The sequence below is a fragment of the Urocampus carinirostris genome, chromosome 2 (assembly GCF_059441175.1).
Source record: "Urocampus carinirostris isolate Australia breed hairy pipefish chromosome 2, RoL_Ucar_1.0, whole genome shotgun sequence".
Lineage (NCBI taxonomy): Eukaryota > Metazoa > Chordata > Actinopteri > Syngnathiformes > Syngnathidae > Urocampus > Urocampus carinirostris.
This window is the reverse complement of record NC_142350.1, coordinates 32328011-32353812: the sequence shown is the minus strand read 5'-3', so window position 1 is coordinate 32353812 and position 25802 is coordinate 32328011. Positions and strand designations below refer to the sequence as shown.

At 37.3% G+C, this 25802-nt stretch overlaps 1 protein-coding gene across 8 annotated transcripts in view; it reads right to left on the bottom strand.

Annotated features, from left to right (window-relative positions):
* Positions 1-25802, bottom strand: part of cobl (cordon-bleu WH2 repeat protein) — a 57366-nt gene that overhangs the window by 21140 nt on the left and 10424 nt on the right. For 5 of the 8 annotated variants that reach the window (XM_088326202.1, XM_088326201.1, XM_088326207.1 and 2 more), the window contains 8 exons: positions 22558-22743; positions 19360-19570; positions 17845-18073; positions 17601-17648; positions 17204-17292; positions 17009-17077; positions 12742-12924; positions 1111-1699 (listed from right to left, as the gene is read on the bottom strand). In XM_088326202.1, the coding sequence (XP_088182328.1) occupies positions 1111-1699; positions 12742-12924; positions 17009-17077; positions 17204-17292; positions 17601-17648; positions 17845-18073; positions 19360-19570; positions 22558-22743 (1604 nt within the window). Of the gene's footprint in view, positions 1-1110; positions 1700-12741; positions 12925-17008; positions 17078-17203; positions 17293-17600; positions 17649-17844; positions 18074-19359; positions 19571-22557; positions 22744-25802 lie in introns of those variants that run through there. The other 3 variants (XM_088326205.1, XM_088326206.1, XM_088326209.1) reach the window with 3 other exon arrangements.

The following is a 25802-nucleotide window of genomic DNA, read 5'->3' as shown; positions in this document are numbered from 1 at the left end:
ATACAAACTCCGCACAGGAAGTCCGGTAGCTGGATTTAAACCCACAAAGGAGGTTCCCAAGACCTTAGAACTGTGCCGCACACGACTCCACAAGTATTATTGCACATTATCGACTAAGCTCCTAACTCCTCTCTCAGTCCAGCTGCAACTATCACTCAAGATGCACAATTCATTTTTTCTACTTTTCTCTGATATTGTTGCAAAGGCTAGTCCATGTTAATGAATTATTATAAAGCTTGTCCCTTGAGGTTTTGAGCAGACATGGGGACTTGAGACTTAGTGACTTGGACTCGAGTCGACTCGAGTCGCTGTTTTTATGACTTGTGACTTGACTTGGACTTGGCAATCTAAGACTCGGGACTTGACTTGTGACTTGACTTGCCCAAGAAAAAAATACTTGGGACTTACTTGGGACTTGAAGGTGAAGACTTGAGACTTACTTGAGACTTGCACATGTGTGACTTGGTCCCATGTCTGGTTTTGAGTTTAATTGACCATGCTATTTCTGCTTATTGAATGGCCACCAGCAAGTATTCATATAAGTCAATTGGTTTTACCCTTAATCAACAGCAGTCTTCTTTCTGATTAAGTTTCCCAATATTTTAAACATGCACAGGTGTGAAATCTGCTCAACAAATGAAAATTTCGAAATTTCAAAACGGCTAGATTTAATCCCAAATTGCCTTTGTGGAAATTGTTAAGTTGTGCACATTTTAAAAGTAATTCAATGGAAGTCTATACGTTCTGTTTTAGGATGCTGCTCTTACATGTTTTCATCCTTTTGGCAGGTGAGACTGGATACATGCGCTGTTTATTGTTGAAATTGATTGCAGTTTTTTAGTATGGCGGAGTAAAAGATTCGATTGGCTTATTTGAACCACCAAGTGGGTGTTAATTGTGGAACTATAGTGTGAAAACGATTATAATAAATAGGGGGGATTTTTTTAGTTGTTTTAAATGTTACTGAAATAATTAGGATATGACCTGAGTAACTGATTGGAGAAAAAAATATACAGTAAGTGACAAAAACATGAGATATTATCTACAAGATGTTCATTCCTGTTATGTACTGGTTTGTACATTGCTGGGCTGCACAAGGTTCATATTTACCCATTTCGCTCTGTCGGTGGTTTTCGACTTCATCAGCTTTCTTTGACAGACGACTTATAGCAGGCCTACCTTCCAGTTCTTGCATCCGACTGCTAACCTTCCAATCCAATCCCTTCATTTTGTTACCAGAATCTGGATCTGTAGGATCTTTCCCATATATTGAACCACTTTCAGTTCTTGAAGTACTGTTGGTGAGGGTACTATAGTGGGAAACTGTGTCATCTGTCTCAAGATCGGATTCAAGGCTGTGGCTGAGTTCAGAGCTCGAGTCCTGAAGAACCTGACTGTCACCAGTGCTGCTGCTTGGAGTAGGTGAGGTTCTGATTGGGAGAACTGTAAAAACAGCTTGAGGTTTAGAATTGATCCCCATTGACTGTGGTTTCACTGTGTTTTTTACAGTGCTGGAAGAGTTTGTGGTTGATTGGGAGCTCTTTGTACGCAAAGCTAGAGAATATTTGTCCCTTTCTTGGCTATCTCGGATAGATGGAGCAGAAGGAGCAACATTGGAGCCCGGAGTGATGGAATCTGGATTCGAAGGAGGGGCTGGAGCCTTTCTTTTCTTCTGCTTACTTTCTGAACCGGTGCCCATCTGATGAAAAACAGTTAAAAAATGGAGGAGAGTCATGGGAAAATCTCTTTATGTGCTGGTCAACCTTTTATTTGTAAATGAAAGTACTCAATTTATACACTATCTTGAACTATTCAATATTTGCACACAAAGTTCTAGACAGTAAAACGTCTATTCTAAAACATCCGTGAATTTTACTAAGATAATGTTTCAAGTGCAGTCATAAGCAGATGTCAATCAGTTAATATGAATCCAAGCTGTAAAAAAGGATACACACTAATTTTGGGGCCATTAGCTATAAGACCGATAAGGTGCAAATATGACTTGTTATCAACTCGATTGGAAAAAAAGAATCATCAACTGATAATTGTAAGTCACTTCGAGCCACACTATCCAATTCAATCAGTCGCCAATCCTTATTAGAAATACGGTAAATATTTACATTACTCTTTGTAATAAATTTTTACTTTCTAGAGAAGTAGCACAACTTAGTTTTGTCTCTTCTCAAACTGTCACTCTTGTCTATGAGGCACCAGAGATTAGTCTAGACAGGAAAACAAGTCAACACAAATTTTCAAATTATCAAAATAACGTGAATGAGAACAAGAAGGACTCATTGGTTATCTACATTGTGAAAGAAGATCAGATCATATTATGACACAAAACAGAATAACAATTTAACATCATGGAAAATGACTTCTTATGTTGTTTAATTTGTTTTCAAAAAGGCATAGGGGAAAACCATGATCAATCCTTTCATAATGGCTGTGAATCATCTTTTGTCTTTACAGACATAGCAAAACATACAGCACACATTAGTTGACTTAGTCAATGTCTATTATGAAATGACATGATCTGCATTTATATAGCACTTTTCAAGTCAATGACTACCCAAAGCGCTTCACAGTGTGCTTCACATTTCCCAATAGCGGCCTTGTATTGCAGCCATGTAAGACGCTAACCTGCTTATTGGAGGTATTAGGGGTTCAGTGTCTTACCCAAGGACACTTTGACATGTAACACGGACAAGCCACGATTCGAACTGGGATCCTTTGATCCCAAGACGAGCGCTCCACCTCCTGAGCTACTGCCGCCGCCATGACTATTAAGGAAGACCTCTAATAGTTTTTGATACTGTGAATAAAAATGTCTGCATTTTGACTCATTTTAGCAAATACCACAATGTGTTACCTGTGTGAGTGTCAATGTGTGTGTGAGTGTGTATGTGTGTGTGTGTGACCATAAATCAGTCTGCGAAATGACACAGTCAAAAGTGAACTATCGAGTAATTAAATCCAAGTGGAGTTTTGGCAAGCATCTGACTATTCAAATCACAAATCCAACATTCCTCTAAAATTTTCCAACAACAAACATTATAATGTCTGTCAGTAATAAAATTAATGTGATGAAGTACTTCTTCACATCACTATCCTTCATTCTAGAACTCTGACGTGCCATTTTTATGGTGTGGGTCAGATCATGGCTTGTATGGTATGCACTCCTGCTAAATGACAATGTTCTAACGTTGAACCATTGATCAGTTTAAAGCTGAATTGGCTGGACAATGACAAATGAGTTGTCATCTGGGTAAGAGCAATATTATGTAAAAGAAACAAACCAAATATTTCAAGACTTGTTCGTGTTATTTATCCTAACACAAATCAACAGCAAGGCCCAATGCAATGACAGCAAGAAGGTACAAGCATATCAGGTTACAATCTACATCTGTGGTACGACATTACAGTGTATACATGATCAAAGCTATGGAGGAGAGAAAGGTTAAAGTGATGGTTGGTTGAGATTAAGTCAATTATCTTTCATCTCGAAGTAAGGACTACGGGCAGGCTCAACGTCACAATATTTTTGTAAGAAAATGTAATTATTGTTAAGTTTAACTCTTCAATGCAGAACACTGAAAACATGCCTGGATCTGCATGTAGAGTTTCATCATGCAGCAGGACAAGGCTGAGTAGCTCAACGTGAAACTGGGTTTTTGCCAGCAAGGTCGGGTTCACCCATGAACTCAAGGAACTCGCTGTATGGCATGCAATGTAAATGCCCCCCAACTGGTTGTCTTTCTTTCTTCATGGTCCCCCACTTCTCTGCCTCACTGGCATTCATACATACATGAATACTGTCACATACCAGTGGATGTGGGTCAAAGTTGAAGCCAAACTGGATTACCAACTTTCCACTAAAGACTAATGTGTGTGTATAGTATGTGCATATTGATGTTCTTGAAGCATTTGAATGTTCCGTGGAGAGCGTAACTTATGCCAACAAAACACCCCCACACAACATTACTGTTGGCTTTTGGGCAGAGAATGTTTAAACTTGTGTTTTAAAAGTGACCAAAGAGATAGCATCACTTCCAAGGGCATGGTACGGAAACAGGAAGAACCCCATTGAAATTGAAGAGTTTATATTCAGTGTGCATGTATTTATTTCCCTTTTCACATGTTTGTTATGGTCCTCATTTAACAGTAACTCTGAAACAGCACATGGGAATATGGGTTGGTTATCAGGGGAATATGCCTTTATGCAAAAGCGATTAGAGGACCCCAACAGAACAGTTTGGCGTGTCTAATAAATTTTCCACTTGATGGTTTGAGAAGTAAAGGGCCCCACATTGGAGCATGTTGATCAGATCAGACCACCCACAGAGGCTTCAACCTGGTGGCGTGACCATTCATCACTTGTTTTTGAGGGATTTTTGATGGGTGAGGGGCTTTGTACCAGGGCAACATGACAGCACTTATATGGAATGTGAAATGGAGTATAGGTCTGAATGACGGAGGCATCAAGTGTAAAACTAGAGCATCACCTTATATACACACATCATACTTCATATGAGCTGAGTTAGCAAATAACAAATTACCCCAAGCGATGAAAAAAAGACCGGAAACAACTGAAAATATAAGTCAAAAACAAAAAGGGGCTATACTCACCTTTAAAAGAAGGTAAACTAAAAAGTGTTTTTATAAATGTAGATTTTTTTTTAAATGTGCCTCCCTGTACATGGCATTTATGATTAACAATGCATTTGTGGAATACGATTGAAGAAGAAAAAATACACTTGATGTTATCAATTGCTTTTAGTCTAACTTGAGATTACTGTTGCTCTGGTAATATTGTACATTGTGACTCTACATTCGCAGCAAGGTTATCTGTAATAGTGTTTACAATAGTTAGGCTCCAAACAACACAATTTAAAAAGAAATATTTGGTTTTGACTCCAGCACTTAACCAAACTAGAATGGGTCCTTAAATGTTCCCTGCTTTGTTTATGTCACCAAGTTGTAATGACAGAAGATTACGGTATAACAGTGACTCTTTACGATGGTGATTTCTTGCTGTGTGGTGGGCTGTGCAAACCGGCAAGGGTCTAAGCACAATTTGGCATTTTATTGTATCGTTTTGGATGAAGACAGAAAACATCGATGGGTATCCGGAATCAATCGGAGGGACTGGCGGACCTCAAAGTACTACAGGATTTGCAGCGAGCATTTTTTACAAAGTGTGTTTCATGTATTTTTGGGCAAATGTATGTTAAGTAGGTGCGAGTCGTGTCAAATACACTCAATGTTGGTAGCAATAAGTGAGCTAGTGCTTCTGCAGTTGACGTTTGCCGTGGATAAACACTTTGGCTCATTCAAATTGACCATAAATGATAAATTTTAGAGCATATTAGAGTTACAATCAATTTTGGATTTGATGGCACCCTGGATAAACCATATTAACATACACAGTTAGCATTAGTGTCTTACTGTTGTCTAACGATGGATAACGTAAACGAGCTGCTTTTATTGAAATTAAACAGCCATCTTCCGAAAATCACATTTCTTGAAAACCTTTTTTGTTCTTTACCATAAAACTTATCAAGCTAAAATTAACTCTCAAATTATCAATGGCTTAAACGGGAGACAAACGTTCGAGAGATAAAGCAGCATTTCAGCAAAGTAAACATTTTCTTTAAACTCAAAAGTGATTTCTATACAATGTGTAAATGCCCTGCGCTTTACTGTTCTATTACATCCCCCCAAAAAATAGATACAATGCCATTTTAGCAACATTTGCGTGGGTGGGGACATTTCAGGCTGGGAGTACATTTTTCTGCACATAACTGATAAGAACTTGGAAGCATAGACTTGTATAAGCTTTTAGATCAGCATCGGTGTAGGGAAATACATTTACAAAAAAGTAATACAGATCGTGTGGGCTGAAATCAGGCAGACTGGATGATTTGGTTAGTTGTGTGAATGTCAGGAAAATGACAGTATGCTTCGGTAGCTAGCCCTGAAAAATGTTATCCTCAGTTTCCCTAAATAGCACTCTTTGTACTTTCCGACAAATTGACCCACCTCACCCGATTGCTGCACAATATTTGTTTGACAGGTCATTGCCAATGGTGTTGAATAGTACTGTTTTTGTTGTTGTTTTCGTTTACTGTTTACTGGCCTTATCCATGCTGTTTACTACGGTTTACTGTCCTCCATCATGGCGTTGTCACGTGGTTAGGTCACATGTGTCCAAAGGGTCAATATACGGTTTTACCGCTGTCCTAACTGTTGCGCTATATTTTTGAGAAACAAAACTCCTTAAAGAGGCATAATTTTATATCATAATTGAGGTTGATATTTTATGATATTATCAATTTTGGTGTAAATCCCATTAAACGTTTTTTCCCCACTAAAAGCAAAAAAAAAAAAAAAAAACACAAAAAACAAACAGGAGGAATATATCCTGACAGTGCAGGAACAATACATGAATATTCATGAGCTCAAGTCAGATGAGGTAACGGTACACACAAGGTATTGAGCAGTAAAAAAAAACCTACCACTTTTCTTTTTTTTCTGGAGCTGATCCTCATTACTCTGTCAAGTGGATTGATTGCACTTACTCTATATAAAAGGGAAATGTATGTCAAAGTGTATGACAAAGATTAATAAATATGCAAAAACCAAGAAACCTAGTTTGAGGTCTGCTCACACAAATAGAATCTGCATCCACGGGGGGTTGGTGACAAGGTTGAGCTACCTTTCTCGTTTAAATTAAACACAAAAAAGACATCATCCTCTCTTGTGCTTTATTTTGTCAAACAGTACTTTTATTTCAATGCAAAACATTTGGGGCAGGGTTAGATGTGCTTGGTGGCTGAGGAAACGAAACATTCTAGGTACATTCCACAATGGCATTCATATTTTAACATACGCAATATGCAATTAAAAAAAATCTCAAGTTTTAGAGGGGGTTTAATAGCTTTATTTCTTGAAAACTTTAAAAACAACACCAGCTTCATACTAAGTGATGTATATTGTGCAAGAAACTGCATGAAAAAGGCAGTTCAAAAAATACACTGTAATAGAAATACTAAGTATATATACAAAAAATATATACTTCCAGGTGTGTGTTGTCCTCTGACGTATGGCATTATCTAGATGTCTATGGGTAAATGAGATCAGAGATGTAATGTTGGATTAAAACATTTGAAGTATTAATTCTAAAAATATATAATTCTTATAATTATATTTCTTCCAGTGACTCTCACTTTTTGAGCACCATTTAATAAACATTTGGAAATGTTTAAAGGACTAACTGACTCCCAAAACAGTGCATGAAAGTAACCCATAATTTAATGAATTATGTGATTGAAACAGATTGTAATGATAGAATTGGATCACATTTTAATCGTGTAGTGAATTCTAAAAAAAAAAAAAAAAAAAAAGTTCAAGATTTAACATAACGGGACCAATTGCCTGGTCCAATGTTAAATGACATTTAAATCTAATGTTTGAGGTAGACAAAAATACAAGGGTGGAATGCATGAGGGCCAGTAGGCATAACAAGTTAACATTTTGAACAATGTAAATAGTGACATCCTGAGTAAGGTTAGAAAAAAAAAAAATCTCCAATAAGGCTCGTTTTTCCTAAACCCCTGTTCAGCTCTGAGTTTATTCAATAAATAAAGGCTCAGTTCTAACCCATGACAACACAATTTGTAATGGAGCCACTGACTCAAGTATAGTCCGACAGCATCAGTGGAACCAAGTGCGTCGCTCTTCATCAAATGCCTCAACTAAGGAACACCTCATCTCATCTCATTGGCTGTACCGCTTATCCTTATTAGGGTCGCGGGGGGCTGGAGCCCATCCCAGCCATCTCCGGGCAGTGGGCAGGGGACACCCTGAACTGGTTGCCAACCAATCGCAGGGCACACGGGGACAGACAACTCACTCGCTCAGTCACACCTAGGGACAATTTAGACCGGCCAATTTACCTGAAACGCATGTCTTTGGAATGTGGGAGGAAACTGGAGTGCCCGGAAGAAAACCCACGCAAGCACGGGGAGAGCATACAAACTCCGCACAGTAAGGCCGGTAGCTGGATTTGAACCCACGCAGGAGGTTCCCACGACCTCAGAACTGTGCCGCACACGCGCTAACCACTGCGCCGCCGTGCTGCCACTGAGCAACACTTTACAGAATAAATCTTCATTATCAAAAAAATAAACCCTAACCACGTGATCTGACCTTCACATTTTGAATGGCGCAAAAAAGGGAAGCTATGGGTACAGAAAAGTGTATTCTTGTTTGTGTGTCAGGCACACACTGCACCAAGTAGAAGGAGTGAATAAAACATTGGGCAATAGTTAATAGGTATAGCAAACAAGAATTTTAAAATCCCCACAAAAAATATATAATAATTCTTGGGCATAAGTTTGTCCAAAATATTTTAAAAGGAAATTCAAAAGTCACTACTTATTTGAAGTATTGTTAAATGAGATTCCACTGGGATTACAGAGCCTACTCAAGAAGATTAGGTTTTTTGTTGCTTTAGACTTTTCAAGTTGCTGTGCCTCTATGGAGTCCTTAAAACATCGAGGAGTCAAAATAGACACATTTTGAGAGCATCTACTTAAAAGAAAGTTTTTATTAGTCTCAGGCAAAGCCAAAGAAGAACCTCCGCTGGATAAAGGTTTTGTTAATCTATAGCAGGGGTCGGCAACCTATGACAGTGGCACGTGAGCGCACGGCAAAATAATAATGATTATATTTTAAAAATGCGCATTTTTACCTGGAATTTAGAGATTTTCAGTTGCGCGCCGTGTTCTTTAGAGGCTTTACGTTAGCGCCCCTCTTCCTCTGCTTCGTGTGTCAGTGTGCGTTTACGCGGCGCCTCGCAGAGTTGAGATCCGTGTTTTAACCCAGCCAACGAAGAACACGGGCGTGATGAATGAAAGAATCATGATGGCTCCTCGAGCAAAATCATCTCGTTCTTTTCGGCCAGTTTGGACAGACGAATGAGGCTTTGTGCAAAAAGTGACCCTGCTGTTTTGTGTATTATGCCTTGAGAGTGTTGTACCTCGCACAGCAAGTGTTAAACGTCATTACGAGACCAAACATGAACATGAATTCAAGGATGAGTCTGACATGGCAGAGACATTAAAACGCGCAGTGTCCAGGTACGGCCAACAAACACAGACTCTGAAAACCTTTGTCACTGCTAAAAAAACCAACACTGAAGCGGGCTATCACATTGCTTACTGCATAGCAAAGCACAGAAAACCATTTACTGATGGCGAATATTTTAAAGAAGCGTGTGTGTGCGTGTATGTGTGTGTGCGAACGCGTGCCTTCTGCTTTGCTGCTGTTATCTCAAGTTTTGATATTTTCTGTAACAAGATTTCATTGATGAATGGTATGGTAGCTGTCCATAGCAATTGTTTTTTGATTGTAGTTCATTGTTAATGAAGAATGGTTGATTCTGGTTAATACTTGTGGAAGAAAGTTGAAGTCATGGATGGCTACAGGCCTTTCCACTTGTTATTCACATTCATTTTTTCGTTGATTGATGAACAAGAATAAGAAGATAAATTGGTCAGTTATACCACTAGTGTGCCGTGAGACCTTGTCCAGTGTGCTGCTGGAATTTGCCCAATTTTATCTTTCCCAAAAAAATCAGACCATCATTCTGTATTTTTGCAATCTTCAGACGAGTAACTAATAGTCATCCATATAAGTAGGTGGCAGTAGATTTTTATATACTTTTTATGTACTAATTATCTGCACTTGAGGTAGCACAGTACATTTAATAACTTAATTTGTTTAACAATGCAGTTTAAGATTGCGCGGTAAAAAACTAAAAACAAAGCTCATCATATCCATAAGTATTATTTTCTTCTTTTTATAGACTACTTATCTGTTTATGAGGTAGTACAGTGACATATTTGACATAACTTCATTTTCAAACATTTTCGACGGACGGTGTGCCTCGGAACTTTTTTATAAATAAAAGTGTACCTTTGTTCAAAAAGGGATGAAAAACACTGAGATATACGATTAAAATGTATATCCATGTTGTATAATTGGACTGGTGTAAAATTACAGCTCTGTTGGATATTAAAAAAATGTTGTGCGATTCATTGATCTTGGTGTGGCACACTGATTTACCAGGACATTTGAAAGTGGCACTCCACACAAAGAAGGTTGCTGACCCCTGATCTATAGCATGGGTGCTCACATTTTTCAGCACACGAGCTACTTGAGATAGTTGAAATTAACCACCACCACTAAAAATGCAAAAGATCCAATTATTTTTAAAAGTTCTGATGATTACTTGGGTATTCGTTGGTTAATCAAAAACCTATATAGAAAAAATACGTTTTGATGCCCGGTCTACCATTTAAAAAAAAAAAATCCAAAATGTTGACAATATTTCCCAATGCATGACTATATTAATTAAAGCAAGCGTTTAATGACATTAAAATACAATAGTCAAATTGTAAAAAGTGTCAACGTGTGACTTAATTCGTATCAGTCTTAATTGTCGTGGTCAACGTGTCTACTGGCGCATTGCAAAGAAATACCACTACCGTAAATTCCGGACTATAAGCCGCTACTTTTTTCCCCAACTTTCAACCCTGCGGCTTATTCAGTGATGCGGCCAATTTATGTGATTTTTGTAACGGCCACCAGCGGCACTCGAGTACAAAAGGTAAGATTCAGACCGGTGGAATATATGCGCCGAGGAAGACTGCAACTTCTTGGCTTGTGCATAAATTAAATTAGCGTAAACATACCCTCATCATGCAAAATGCAAAAAAGAAAGGCGCAGCTTTCAAGCTAAAAGCAATCGAGCAGTCCGATAAAGAAAGACACAGAGCTACTGCACTTTACCAGACCCGTTTACTGTGTTTTGCGAGCGTGTTGCTAGCGTGTTTTGGAATAAGGGAGCGTGGGACGACGTCTATCTGACAAAGTTTCTTTCCGACACTGAGGAAGACGACTTTGATGGCTTCAGTTCTAAGGAGGAAGATGAGGACGGTTTACCGTGATTTTTACAAGTATGGTATGTTTTTTTAACAGACCCGTTTACTGTGTTACGAGCGTGTTGCTAGCGTGTTGCTACCATTAACTGCCCTGTCACAGGCACCGTTTGGGATGAAAGTTATATTATTATTATTAAAGCTTTGAAAACACTCTCGGTGTACCGTCTTTCTTTGTTAATATGTGTAACCATGGTTAATATGTATTTGCAACTGTATATTTTTGTAATGTATTTATTTTAGAGACTTATTCTGATATGTTTTGCACGGGCGAATGAAAAAGAAGGGGCGGAACAAACGCGGGGTGATGGGAAGTGGGGTAAAGGTGAGACCTGTTTGTGGACGCGGCGGACAATAGTGGATATATATTTTACCCACCCTTACATTTGGAAAAATACACTTTTTTCCTTGGATTACTTTCAACGGGACCCGGACTCTGCAAGTCTGCATCAAACCTTAAGTACCGGTATCATTTTCCGTTCATTTTGCCGGCTGTGTACTTTAATGAAGGACATTTAGTTTCAATCGCGGGACTTAAAGTCGGATTTAATTTAGTGTTTGTGTTACATTTTTTAATGTGGGCGCATACGGCTTATATACAGGTGCGGCTTGTGTAAGTACAAAATCGGTTTTCCTCTTAAAATGTGGTGGGTGCGGCTCATAATCAGGTGCGCTCTATAGTCCTGAATTTACGGTATACTGCTGTACTGACGAGATAGTCCATTTGACAACTATAAGATAGAGTATTCTAAAAAGTAAGAAGTATTGAATACACTGACCTGCAGGGGCCGGGAACCTTCTGCACCCAAAGAGCCATAAGAACAAAATATCTTTTTTTTCTTTTTTTGAGAGAGAACCATATATTTTAGGACAAAATTAAACAAAACCGCCAAATCCACTCTCCAGACAAAAGCTAATTTTCAGCAGATTTTATCTCACTGTGTGACATTGAATGTCTTGATAAAATTAATCAAATATTAATAATGCTAGACCCTGTGTCCCATATCAAAAACTATACGACTTTAAACGTATTTCCCTCCCGCAATTACGTAAGATAGTTGAGGCTCATATTGACCTTCATTTTTTGCTTTAGAAATAATGGTTTCAGTAACGAGTGTAAGCAGTTCTTTTGCAAAAATGTCACAAAATAATACAAACGAAAAGTTTCCGGCTGTACAGTATTTCCCTTCAGTGCAGTGGTTGCGTGTGAGGGAGAAGGAAACGTGCTGTGTATGCAGAGATCCGCTAACCCCTACCGCTCACCCAATCAAATAGCTCTGTGTACTTGGCTGGCGTTTAGTTTGTTCTGTGAGTTTTCATCATAAACTGCCTCAACAGTCAACATATATTATTAAATGAGCTTCCGTAGAAAGGATTCCTTAGCGATGTACAACCAAAACGGTGTCTATTTGTGTGACACCTTGACTGTAAACTATGGTTGAAACTGCGCCATTTATATTCTGGACGAACAAATTTCAAAAACAGCGTTTCACTTGCACATGTCTATCTTTGTTAAGGGCAAATCCAAATTTAAATAACATAGATTAGATGTGCATGAATGAATTTTATCTATCTATTTTTCAAAAACTAAAACAAAATTTCTTTCGAGCCAGTGGTTTAATATGACAAATCTTCGAATTAAGTTTTCAGACGGAAATGGCCATCCGAACCTTGGTCTGCATTTTGTCTGGGAAATGTAGTAAAAAAAAGTGCTGCGAATATCATTTTCTTCACTCACCTCATAGCTCTCCAAATTACTGTGTGCCATGGAAGAGGTTATACGTCGTGACGGTGGTACCGGTGGTGCCGGTGCCCGCCTCTTCTTTGATTCACATTTGGGGGAATTGGTGAGTGAATTGTACTGGCCCAAGCCACTTGGTGGATCCTCTTTGTTGGAGAGATCTTGGACTGCGGATTGTACCTACAGTAGGAATATAGAGAAAGTGTCAACCTTTTTCTGACTGCTTACATTTCCCACAGGCGCTGTATCCTGCAAAGCATCCATCGAATGACAGGGACCGTCAGTACTCTATATAAGAATAAGTAAAGGACTAAGTATACATACTAGAAGGAGGACACCAACAAAAGGAGCCATGCATTTGTATATGTATTTTATTCAGCCAGTATAAACCATAAACATGATATATACAAGAAATCATTTGACACGCGAACTCTCAATAATGATAATAGATTTAAAAGAATAAAAAGAATAGAGTAAAAAATATATTGTAGTGCATAACACAAGGTAATTATATAGAATAGTTTAAAAAGAAAGAATATGACTAGAGGAGACGAGGTCGGAGGAACCCCATTGGCATAATAATACTATACATAATAACTTAAATCAATTCCCGTTGAACATACGAATAGCGGAAGGGTAAAAACTCTCTTTAAGACGTGTAGTCTTGCTCACAATGGAGCGAAGACGGCGACCTGACGGCAGGTAATCAAAGTACCTGCAAGCAGTGTGACTGGGATCGTCTATAATATCTAGTGTCCGTTTTGTAGTTCGCTCGATGTAGATACATTGCAGGGACGGGAGGCCAGTACCTATTATTTCCTCTGCCGTCCTCACTACTGATTCAATTTTTGACAATTCTTTCTGATTGACGCGACCAAACCAGACTGTGATTTACCTAATTAAAACTGATTCAATGATAGCACGATAAAAAATGACTAGAATGGATTGACGGACTCTGAATGATTTGAGTTGACGAAGGAAGCAGAGCCTTTGTCTGGCTGACTTTAGAATATCAATAGCATTGACAGTCCATGTGAGGTCAGCTGACAAGTAAGTACCCAGAAACTTGAATGAATGGACCAGTTCCAATTCACTACCATTAATTGACAGTGGCACATGCGGGGGAGGCTTAATACAGAAATTGATTATCATCTCCTTAGTTTTACCTACATTCAATAACAGATTACTCTCATGACACCAGGTGGAAAGTGAAACAATTTCTTCTAGGTATTCAGTTTCGTCTCCATTTGAAATAAAGCCAGTAACCGTGGTGTCGTCTGCATATTTAGCGAATAGTGAATGGTCAGAATTCGGTTGACAATCATGAGTGAATAGAGAAAACAAAGTTGGAGACAATGGACAGCCCTGAGGCGTACCAGTGTTGAGGACAATAGAACATGAACATTTCTCACCAATGCGAAAAGACTGTTCTCTGTTGAGAAGGAAATCTAAAATCCAATTTGATAATAAAACTGGAAAATTGAGGTCTCGAAGAAGTTTAAAATGCAATTTAGAAAGAATGAGAGTGTTAAAAGCCGAAATAAAATCTATGAATGAAACCCCAACGTATGAATTCTTATGCTTAAGATGACTTAGAATCTCATGGATACAAATTGAAATGGCATCATCTACACTTCTATTAGCACGATACGCGAATTGGTACGGATCTAGATTCGATGGTAGAAAGGCGTTCGTGAATTTCAATATGGTCTTCCCGACAGTTTTCATGGTCACAGACGTGAGTGCTATGAGTCTATAATCGTTCAAACATAAGACATTGTTCTTCTTCGGGACCGGTACAATTGTAGCGCGCTTCCAACACGAGGGTACAGTAGCTGAACTCAAAGACCAATTGAAAATACCAGTAAAGACAGGGGCAAGTTGAGAAGCACACTCTTTGAGAAGGTGGGGTGAGAGTTTATCGGGGCCTGGGGATTTATTAAAATAAAATAAAAAATAAAAATCGCTTGCTAACTTTTAAGACTAGGTCGACCATATTCTCTGGGCGTCGACTCATGTCTTAGATTGTGATGGGTAAAAGAAAATTTAAGGTTTGAAAAATGCTAGCCAGTTCAATGGTCCTAAATTTACTTTGCAGTGATATTTCATCAGGTCTTGAAAAATTAGGATTTGTATCTTTGGGTCAGACTACTGGACATATGCCCGGATCTTTAAACAGAGATTCTCAGAGGAAAAAACTCTTGGAGGCAAGTCATTATGTTAGTATTTCAATTGTCATTTTTGCAAACAAGCCTTGTAAAAATACATCACAAATTTGTTCATTGGGCTGGCTGCATGTGCAAACTACTATACAGCTTTTTTTTTTTTCTCCCGCGCAACAAGCTGTAATTCCTTGGACTAATAAAATGTGTAGAGTGCATATGTATTTTATCTTATTTTATTTATTTAGGGTAGCTTTGGTATACAAGCATGAAAAAAACACAGTTGGTCAACCATATTTGGTCTTACACAACTAATAGAACTGATAAGACAACTATTAAGATGTGTTTTTTAATTAATGGTTAGAATTTTCAGCGAACTGTAAAATCTTTTGCAGACATCCCAAGTTATTTGGATAAAAACAAAATCCAGGAAAGATGTCAATTTTGAATCAGATCACTGAGCAATCTGATTGACAGGAAAAGAGAAGGGAAACTTAAGTTGAGCGTAAATCAAAAGGAAATGAAAGAACAAAGATAAATAATAAAAGTATATCCTTGATGCAACTTTCATTTGGACCCCTATAAAAGAAGAGCGTTCCCACATCACTGTAAACATATTTTTCAAAGTGATATGAACTCTGTCTGACTTTTTCACCTGCCCTTTACTTCCTCACTCTGTGGTAAACAGTCGGAAATGTGTCAAGAGCAAGAGATGAAAATATAAGTGTGGCAATGTGCCTTGAATTTGAGACGAATCCAACAACCTCTAAGGTTTAAGGTGAAAACAGATTAATTCAACTTCTGTATAATCTAATATAACTTTCAGTAAGAGCAAGAAACTGCGCTTTTGAAAGTTCAACGTGTCAACTATAGAAAATTACAATAATTTAAATGATAATTTTATTGCAGGAAATCTGCATTGGTTTTAAGCATTAGGCTTAAGTTAATACCACACAAGAACTAGCACAAACAAGGTGAAATGGTCAGCCCTCAATTACAATTACAGATAAGATTATCTGCTTTTAGAGCGGTTTGAGCCATGAACAAGCAATATGATGCCCTCAAGCTGATAAGTGTGCGTTCGTGTGTTTGCGTGCAGTTGTGTGTCAGCACACGCCACCTGCGCACACATCCAAGCAAATGTGTGTGGTCTGAAACGTATCAAAGGCAACTACATCAGATAATGACCACGTTAAAAATGTAGATAACAATGGCCACCTCCCAAAATCCAGATGCCATCAATTCTGACAATATCAATGAGTATTACATTGCGTGTAAAAACTATATGACAATCAGTGTATGCTGATGATGACATACTAAGGTAAAATTAAATCAGCAACTGTCAGTAGCAGGGAAAATTGGCCAAGTTGTTTTAAGTAAAGTTAAGATTAGATTTGAAGCATAGTCCAAGATCAGAGTAAATTAAGAATATTAGAAACAGCCATTATAAATTAACAGCAAATCGATCTGAGGTAACCCTCGATTGTCTGTCAGCAAACTAAAGTTTATGTCTTTTAGGCAGGCTGGGATGAAAAAGGTATAGCTGTTAAACTTGTGAATGCAAGTTTAGGCTTATCATTAATTTGTGGTGCATGGATGTGTATTAAAAGATGCCTGGAAACACATTTAAGCAACCTGTAAAATTAAAATACCCCTTTCAAATTGGGCTCAAATGACACTGTCAAGACTTCCAGGTTTCAACGCGTAGGAATAGACTTTGTGGTTGTGTGCCGCCCTCTAGAGGAAACCAAGATATTGTATCATATCCATGAATGATTTAATACCTCACTCCTGCTCAAAATGTCTACTTTGCAATCGTTGGTCGAACTAACGAACCTACTCTCTCACTCCCGATCCATTACCATAAAAAAAAAAAAAAGAGTGCGTCAGAAAGGTATTCAAGAGAAAAGATCAACAAATCCCATAAAACATTCATAAATTGTGTAGTTCGAGCTTCATCAGAATACATAATAATTGGTTGATAATTTTTATATCAAAATAACATAATTCCCCTATACCCAGCATCACCAGTAATTAAAGAACAAAAAAAAAATCGACAAAGTAATTCAGTTTCATTGTACAGATATCTTAACAACACTTACAGATCTCTGGTCTTCATTATGACTGATGTTATCATGAGTGTCATCCATGCTTAAAGATGAAATTTCTCCCTAAAAAGAATACAAAGCAATTTCAAGACAAGAATTGTCTGTCAAAAACATATTAAATAGCATAAACAAAATTATAAATTTGCACGAATTAAGCGTTAACCGATGAATTATATTGTTGCTTCGTACCTTGGATTTCCTCCTGCCAAACTGGAAAAAACCTAAAAGGCCTTTCTTAGACCCCCTGTCCAAACTGTTGGAGCTAGAGTAGATGCTGTCTGTAAGAACAAAAGTACCTTATTTATATCTAATATGAAATAAAAGTGATTTCATCCTAAAATTAAGCCGGGAATTAGTTGTTTTTTTCACCTTAAATCAATGTAAATGATAACTTGTAACAGTCTGAGTAAAACTCTTTACTGGTGTGTTTTTCAAAGTAAACTTAAAAGTAACGACGAATAATCATCAGAGGGCGCTACAGTTTTACTAGAGTACTGTATATTTCAACTATTGATTTAAAGACAGAAGGCTGCGTTGAAGAGTACGCCAACATTTGTTAAATTGACAGGTATTAGCAGACTGATACCTGAATGGTTGAGGGATGGCGTAGAAGAAGTCCTTTTAGGTTGCAGAACTGCAAAAAAAACAAATGGACAAAACTTTTGATTGAATTACAAGGAGCGTATATAGTTATTATTATGTAAGCTCCAATAGTGTACTTTTCAGAACACTAAGGAAACACCAATTGTAGGGTAGGTGTAGGAAAAAGAGGTAGGGTTTGTGTGATTCCTCAAAAACAGAAGAGACATTTCAGGGTTGTCAATATTTACCTAGACTTCGACCATGAACGTAGAGCTCCTTGATTCCCAACTGTGTTAAAGATTGATCCAAAGGTAACTTTTGTCGACTGACACCATCTGAAAGGAGCTGCACGCATGTAGGGTCAAACTCGCACTTTTCACAGATGGCTGGTATCAGTGCTTGCAGCGGTAGCAATGGGTTGACCCGAAGCACCGCTTTCTGAGTGCCGTGAAAGTTCACCATCAAACGCACTGTTTTCTAATGGAAAATGTAATAAATGTTAAAATTGATAAAATATGTGTGTGTAAATCTGTTAGAAATGCATCAAATATACCTATACACGCGCACATGTTTATAAAACAAAATAGTATTCAAGTATTGTATAAGTTTGATGAATTGCATGAGTTAATATATATATATATATATACATATATATATACAGAGGATAATCCATTATTTTACCTTACAGTATTATCTTCCTCATGGGTTGATGAGACAAGGGCCTTTGCAACCTCAACCATCACTAGATGTGATATTAAGTTTGCAAAGATAAACTTAAATTGGAATAATTACTCAGTCTAAAGCTCAATGTTTAATTCACAATTTTACTTACTATACAGCAAATTATATTCATATTAAAGAGTTCAACAATAAGTAACTATGTACTGTATTTATTCGTGTATAACGCACTTTTTCTTTAACCTAACAAAATGATTAAGGTTTTCAAAGTAATAACAGAAGTATATTACCGTGCTCGTGCAATGACAAGGGAAACAACTCTTTGGTGTATCTGATGATGAATCAGACCCTAAACGACTTTAAATAAAAACACTGTACCGTACATTTTGTGTGTATATTGCGTTGATAGTTTACAATGTGAATAAATAATTGTAATCATTGCCACTCGTATTCAATACTTGTCACCCAAAGTGTTTGGTTTAAGCTGAGAAAATAGCAAAACAAAATGGTATACCGATTTTTGATATAAAAATAGACACGGTAATATTAAAAGAGTGAAAAATATATAAGATATATATAAGAGTGAGTCAAAGGCCTTAAACCAGTATAGTTTAATGTAGAGTCAGCATGGTGTGAGTGAGTCCTGAGAGGACCAGAGAAATAATGCATGGTAACCAAAGGCAAGACGCTCATAAAATATTGACATCCTAATTTATCGCCACAGCAAAAAATACATAGAAAGAGAGAGCATAATAGCTGAGAGGGATGTAATGAAGGGCTTTGTACAAAAATATTTGAAAAAAAAAAAACACGCAACAAAATTCTTACCATAGAGCATCACCGGACTTGGTATCTGCCAAGGGCCAACGATGGATTTGGTGTAGATATAATAAAGGACTTTAGCATTGCAAAGTGGGAAAGTAAATTTTCCAAAAAATGTTTGTCGTACATCGATATGACCATATTCAACACATCAAAAGACAAATGCATAAATGTTGTCACTTCACTTGGAACACTACAACATTTAACAATTGATATAACCCTACATTTGGAATCCTGCAAAGAATACAACTTAACTCATTCACCTCTGGGACTTGCGGTGCCTGTCTGTGCATCGCTTTTTCTTCGCAAAGTTTTTCCTTGATGAGGATGCATGCCACATTGAGAGAGCCCAGCAACAAGTTAGGCTTGAACCCCAAACAGTGGCCGTCGGGCGACAACAGCTCCAGGATGTGTAATGCTGGATTTAGATGGTATCGGCTACACAAATCAACCAGCAAATCCATCAGCGGCTTACTGAGTAGGGGAGCAATGAAGGTAGGGACCGGGTCGAAGCGGTAAAAGTGAAAGAGAGGCAAGATAAGGGTGGTGAGGAGAAAGGAGGGAGGGAGTTAAGAAGGGCAACGGAAGAGTTGAAGGAAGAATATAGGGTTACTAGCTGTAGTACCAGTACATTCAAATTACTGTCTAAACAAAATTGAAATACTTATATCTGGTGCTGCAAGTTTTAGTTACAGCACATGCATATGCATGTATAAAGCACATTTTTTTTTCATTTTCAGAATCCATTCTTATAGGTTAAACAGTCTCTCCACTTCTTTACCTATGTGTCAATAACCTTTCGGTGTTAATATGATTACGAACGTAAAAGAGCTTGTACAGTATTTTTTTTTAAAGACTTTTTGTTTTCTGTTCTTGTAGATAGATAGATAGATCTAGAGATGTATTTTGCAACATTATAGATACACAGGTGAAGAAGTGGAGAGGCTGTTTAACCTATTAGAATATGAGAGGAGGGTCCGCCAGGAGGTCGAATCTCGGATTCAGGAGGAACAGTGTGGTTTTCGTCCAGGCCGTGGAACACTGGACCCTCTGCAGGGTCCTCGAGGGTGCATGGGAGTTTACCTCTCTGTTCTACATGTGTTTTGTGGACTTGGAGAAGGCATTTGACCGTGTTCCTCGGGAGGCGCTGTGGGGGTTGCTGCGAGAGTATGAGGTACCGCACAATCTTATCCAGGCTGTGCGGTCCCCGTACGCCCGGTGCCAGAGTCTGGTCCGCATTCCCGGCAGGAAGTCGGATTCGTTCCCGGTGATGGTTGGACTCCGCCAGGGCTGCATTTTGTCACCGATTCCGTTCATAACTTTTATGGACAGAATTTCTAAGTGCAGCCTTGGTGGGGTTGGAGTCCGGTTTGGGGCCTCAGCATTGCGTCACTGCTTTTTGCAGATGACTTGGGGCTGCTGGCTTCCTCAGGCCGTGATCTTCAGCTCTCACTGAAGCGATTCGCAGCCGAGTGTGAAGCAGCCGGGATGAGGTTCAGCACCTCTAAGTCCGAGACCATGGTACTCAGCCGGAAAAGGGTGGCATGCTCCCTCCGGGTTGGGGATCAGATCTTGCCCCAAGTGGAGGAGTTCAAGTATCTTGGTATTTCATTGAGTGTATCTAACAGTTAAATATATACATTTTTAGCAAGTGTCAACCCGAAAAAAATCCCGCCCCCATTAAAGTATAAAAAAACAGATTTTTGTTGGAATCAGTTCATGAAAGCTCAATTTTCCCCAATGGCTACCCAGTCAATATAGTGCTGTACCAATGGTTTGAACAGAATTTGTTACTATGTTACTATAGAGCTGAAGTGTCAGTCACCTCCACCTAAAATACAGGAATAAACCTGAGTGCAAAACGACAAAATGCAATTTAACGTATCATGAAATTTATTCATCAAGACATCCGGCAAACGACCCACATCAAGCCAATAATAACTTATTAACTTAACCATTTGTTGAAACATATTTGGTGCTTGAGAATTTCAGGGCTCTACAATTATAATTTATTTATTTATTTTTGCAAATGCAACACTTATAAATATGAAATGGATATAAACATGGGTTCACATTGCCTTAGTGGTATGGTAATAACATTTGAGTACAACCACTAAAATAACATGATAAATAATAAGAGTGTGTACTTTTTAAATACAATGATGTGAAAATATTTAGAACATTTTTTTTAATTACAGACTACATTCTGAATGGCCAATACAAGATTTTTCCCATATGACTCAAATTTTTATGAAACCTTAAAAAACAAGCGCTATGCGGTTCAAATTGTATAAAAAAATGGAGATGGGCAACAAATATGTATCTAGACCAGGGGTCGGCAAGTCAAAAATTTTAAAGAGCCGTTAAGGACCAGATAAATCACAAATAGGTCTAGAACTCCCCAAAAATAAAGCCTAAATAAACCAATTTCTAAACCAAAACCAAAAGGGGATTCATACATAAAGGTTTGTCATTTCATATTTATTTTAAATATTGATGAAGCACTGGAAAGCGTTAAGAATGATTGTCTCATGTTTGCATACCTGCAAACCTAAGCAAATCGCTCCCCTTATTAATGATTGCATTTCCCCTTAAGTGACAAAAAAATGTACAAACACAACAGGTAACATCTCAACTCAGAAACAAGACTGACTATGTAGAATACCGCAACACAATTAGCAATCTACGCTGAAGTTGTCGTCTCCTATAAGTGACCGAGACGATCTGGATTAGATCCGAAAAGGGCACAACCAGACAGTTCTAACAAAACGGATTTTTCCCCTCCGTACAAATTTTCTTATACGGTGTACACAATTGGAAAAGATCAGCTTTTAAAATACAGTGGAAAACGTACAATTTGACAGGTATGTGTTTGTCCTTACATAAAATATTTATATAAAGCCCCCCACCACTTTTGCCCCCTGAAAAATCTCCAGGGAGCCACAAAAGAAGCACGTAAGAGCTGCATGCTGCTTTAAATCCATAGTTTGCTTACCCCCACCCTATATGTTCTTACCCTACTGCCTAAACATTTGGTACATAGGTAGATGTAAATCTTAATCTAGCCTGTAGCGTGGTGAAATCCATGATTTTTTTAAACCAGAAAGAAGAACAACTCATCAGAGGCAGGGAGAGAGTTAACTGCTCAACTTCCATCTGTTTACTCTCAGAGACAAAGCCCCTCCTGAGACTGAGAATAGGACCCTTAAAAAGGCCCTGCTGGCATGGAAACCCAAAAGGGGTAAACAGTGACACAGGTCTCTAGCTACTGATTGAAAATCGAGACAACATGAAAAACAGCGTGCATCGAGAGTAGAATCATCTCAAATACCTCATCTTCAGTACTGTACTTATTTGAGATTGAAAAGTTTGCAATAAATAAATTGTTATAATAGTGACTATTCATGTGAAAAACAACAACAAAAAACAACAACCATAGCAAGTCAATGTTTTCCTCTCACCTCCCATCTTCAGTTACATATGTCCGGTATCCGTGTGGTAAAGTTAACTCAAAATCCACAGTGGGTCTCAGGATGTTCTCTTTTGATTCCATGACTAGTGCCCTACTTGTATCAGGCACATTGGTTGTAAAAATGTGACGAGGAGCCGGAAGAGGAGGTGGTGGTGCACGAGCCTTCAATCTCCTTCTGAAAGGCAAAACAAAAATCAGATTTTGAAGCATTCAACTTTTTACAATGAGAACTACAGTTCAATAATTAATAAGTAGAGGACAAGAAACGCTTATTTAAGAAATAAATCAAGAAAACAACTTTACATTTTTTGCATGACCCATGATAAATGTATATAATTGATCCATATATATTGCACGAATACACACATAGTGCCCTGTTTAGGTGTAGCACTTAATAAGACAATACCATACAAACTAATGTCAGCTGCAGTTAATTACGAGGGAAGAAGAAATGCAATGCCAAAAGAAGCCACCAGAGAGCAATGTTAGGGTCATTTTCAAGCTGACTTGTTGAAAAACATGGCAACAATTGAAAAATTTGCAAGCACCTTAACCAAAATTCAACCACTTTTTAACCCTTGAAAACAGTTAAAATCCAAGCATTTTAAATTATTTCAAGCACCCATACAAATATGTGCATATCATTGCCGCTATTCTAAAAAGACATTTTCGTTTTGAATTTTTTTTTTTTTTGCCTTAATGTAATGTTCACAAACCAGGCCAAAAAATGAGATAGGTCGTTTTGAAATAGCAGTGACAATATGAGGGAACTCAGATATGCCTATATTATCTGTTTTCCTCATGTTTTACCAATGTATCGGATTGCAGACTGCATTGGTAGATACTAGGGCTGCAACAATAAATCAATAAAATTGATTAAAATCGACCATTAAATGCATTGGCAACGACTAAGATCATCGATTTATGCGTCTCTCGGCACTTCTATTCAATGCAAAAAAGTGCATGATTGTAGTACCCGTTTAGTCTGGTAGAAGGCCCCATAAGAACATATTTTGCACCAGGTCATTTATAGTTGAATTCAATTTTTTTATAAGGCACTTTCCAGATACTGAGGTTGAACTGAATGCGCTATGTAAAAAAACATTAAATGTACAATAAGATGCGGACATAGCAGTTACAAGAAGATGAAGGAATATATTCAACCAAAGAAACATTTAGTATACAGTTTATTATGCACTTTATATAAACTTTATATAATTTGCTTGACTAAATGTATTGTATAAGGATTTGAGGAACTACATAAAAGAAAAATAGAGTATTGTTTCGATTATAGAAGAAAACTATCAGGATTGTGCATAAAGATAGGTGTAAATCCATAACAACAGTTTATAAAACCAAACATGTTAAAATTTGAAGCTATATTGTAACATAAATCCCTATGATTGGTGTACAAAGCAAAAAAAGCAACTAATATTCAACAGTTGTTTCACCCAACATTGAAAAGCCATTGTACCACCCCAAAAACTCTTTATTCATGGAGCTATTTAGATGATGACTTTAAAAATGTCCCTTATTTACCCAAATAAAAAAAATCATATCCTTTACATGATTTGGATAAATGTACGAAAGATGAATAGATCAAGAGTTTCTTTAAATATTAAATGTTATACGAGTCACAAACAATACTATTATAAGTTTGAAACTTCGGCTTTCTTGTTTTGATTTTAATTACGTCTTACCTGCAAATGTTTACTTTTTCTTTTAATGTAGATAGTGTTAATGTCTCTGTTCAATTTTATTGAAATGTGATTAGCCAATTGGCGTTCAATTCTAAGATTTACAGTATATTATTTCACTAAAAAGAACACAGTAGAAATACTCATTCATAAATACAATGCTAAAAGTATAAAAAAAAATGTAGACAGTGTTAATGCGAGTCTCTGTTCAATTCTATTGAAATGTGATTAGCTAATTGGCATTCAATTCTAAGATTTACAGTACATTATTTCACGAAAAAGAACACAGTGGAAATACTCATTCAGAAATACAATACTAAAAGTATAAAGTAAATTATTCTTAATCTGTAAATTTAGACAATTTTAAGTAAGCACTAATGCAACTGTGTACAGACTGTAATGTGTAATCTGTAAACGCATGCACCATCAAGAAACCATTTGTGCAACAAGCACAAACAGTATTTATCCAGCAGGTTTTCTAGGAAATATCCTAAATTAGCACAATAAATTCCATAACAAATATGTGAATTAAAGTAAAATCAAATTAAAGATTTGTTGTTTGTTTGAAAATAGAAAATATATCACCTGAAAACAGAATCAAATGCTAGCATACTGCATATAATAAATTTCCTTTTTCCAAATTTTTGTACAGGACCTCCCCAAATCTCTCCCCAACAAAAAGACCCGAATATGAATCATGGCTGAAAGCAGTTATAACCCATTAGCATTTTAATATTAAGTGTTTACCTACGAGCCCTAATGACAATCCCCCAAACCCAATTTTACCAAGGTTGTACAACATTACCAGGCAGAGCAATCTCCCCTTAAATGACACAACTTGTTGGTAACGAATTAAAGGTAAAATAATAATGCAGTAATAATAATTCTATTCCTTCAGACACTTCCACAGCACGAGTAATCAAAACTGGGATACCACTTTCTAAAAAATTTGCTATCAACTACATTTTAAGTGCAACTAATTTTATTTTATTTTTTAGAAAGGACTCAAATAGCATATATTCTTGGCGATTTAATTTTGTTTTTTTTTAAGTCAAAACTGTACCTCTCTGGACACTTTCCTAGAAATAAAACATTAATGTAATTGTACTAATCCACACAGTCTTGAATTTCAGTCTCATCATAAGATTGATATAATAGGAAAATATCCCACTTACAGCAGGAGTCATTGTGTAGAGGAAATATTCCACAATTGTTGAGTACCTCTCCGTTAAAAAATCCAGTTATAATGATTGGTCACTCTAAACAGAATGTGTTTATCATAGTTTGCATGTGCTCTCATGTATACTTCGAATTGCTTATCAGTCAAAGTATTCGGATTACGCAAAAAGAAGTAACCCAGGAATGTATGAACAGTGCAATGTAAGCGGACTCTAACCTTAAGTTAATGGTTAATTCAAAAGTAAGATACCAACAAATGATTACACAAGCATTTCTTGTATTTTTTAGAAAATTATAGATGTGTTTGGTATTAAGTGCTGAAAAGATTAATAAAACTGTTAGACAAGATGATATCATG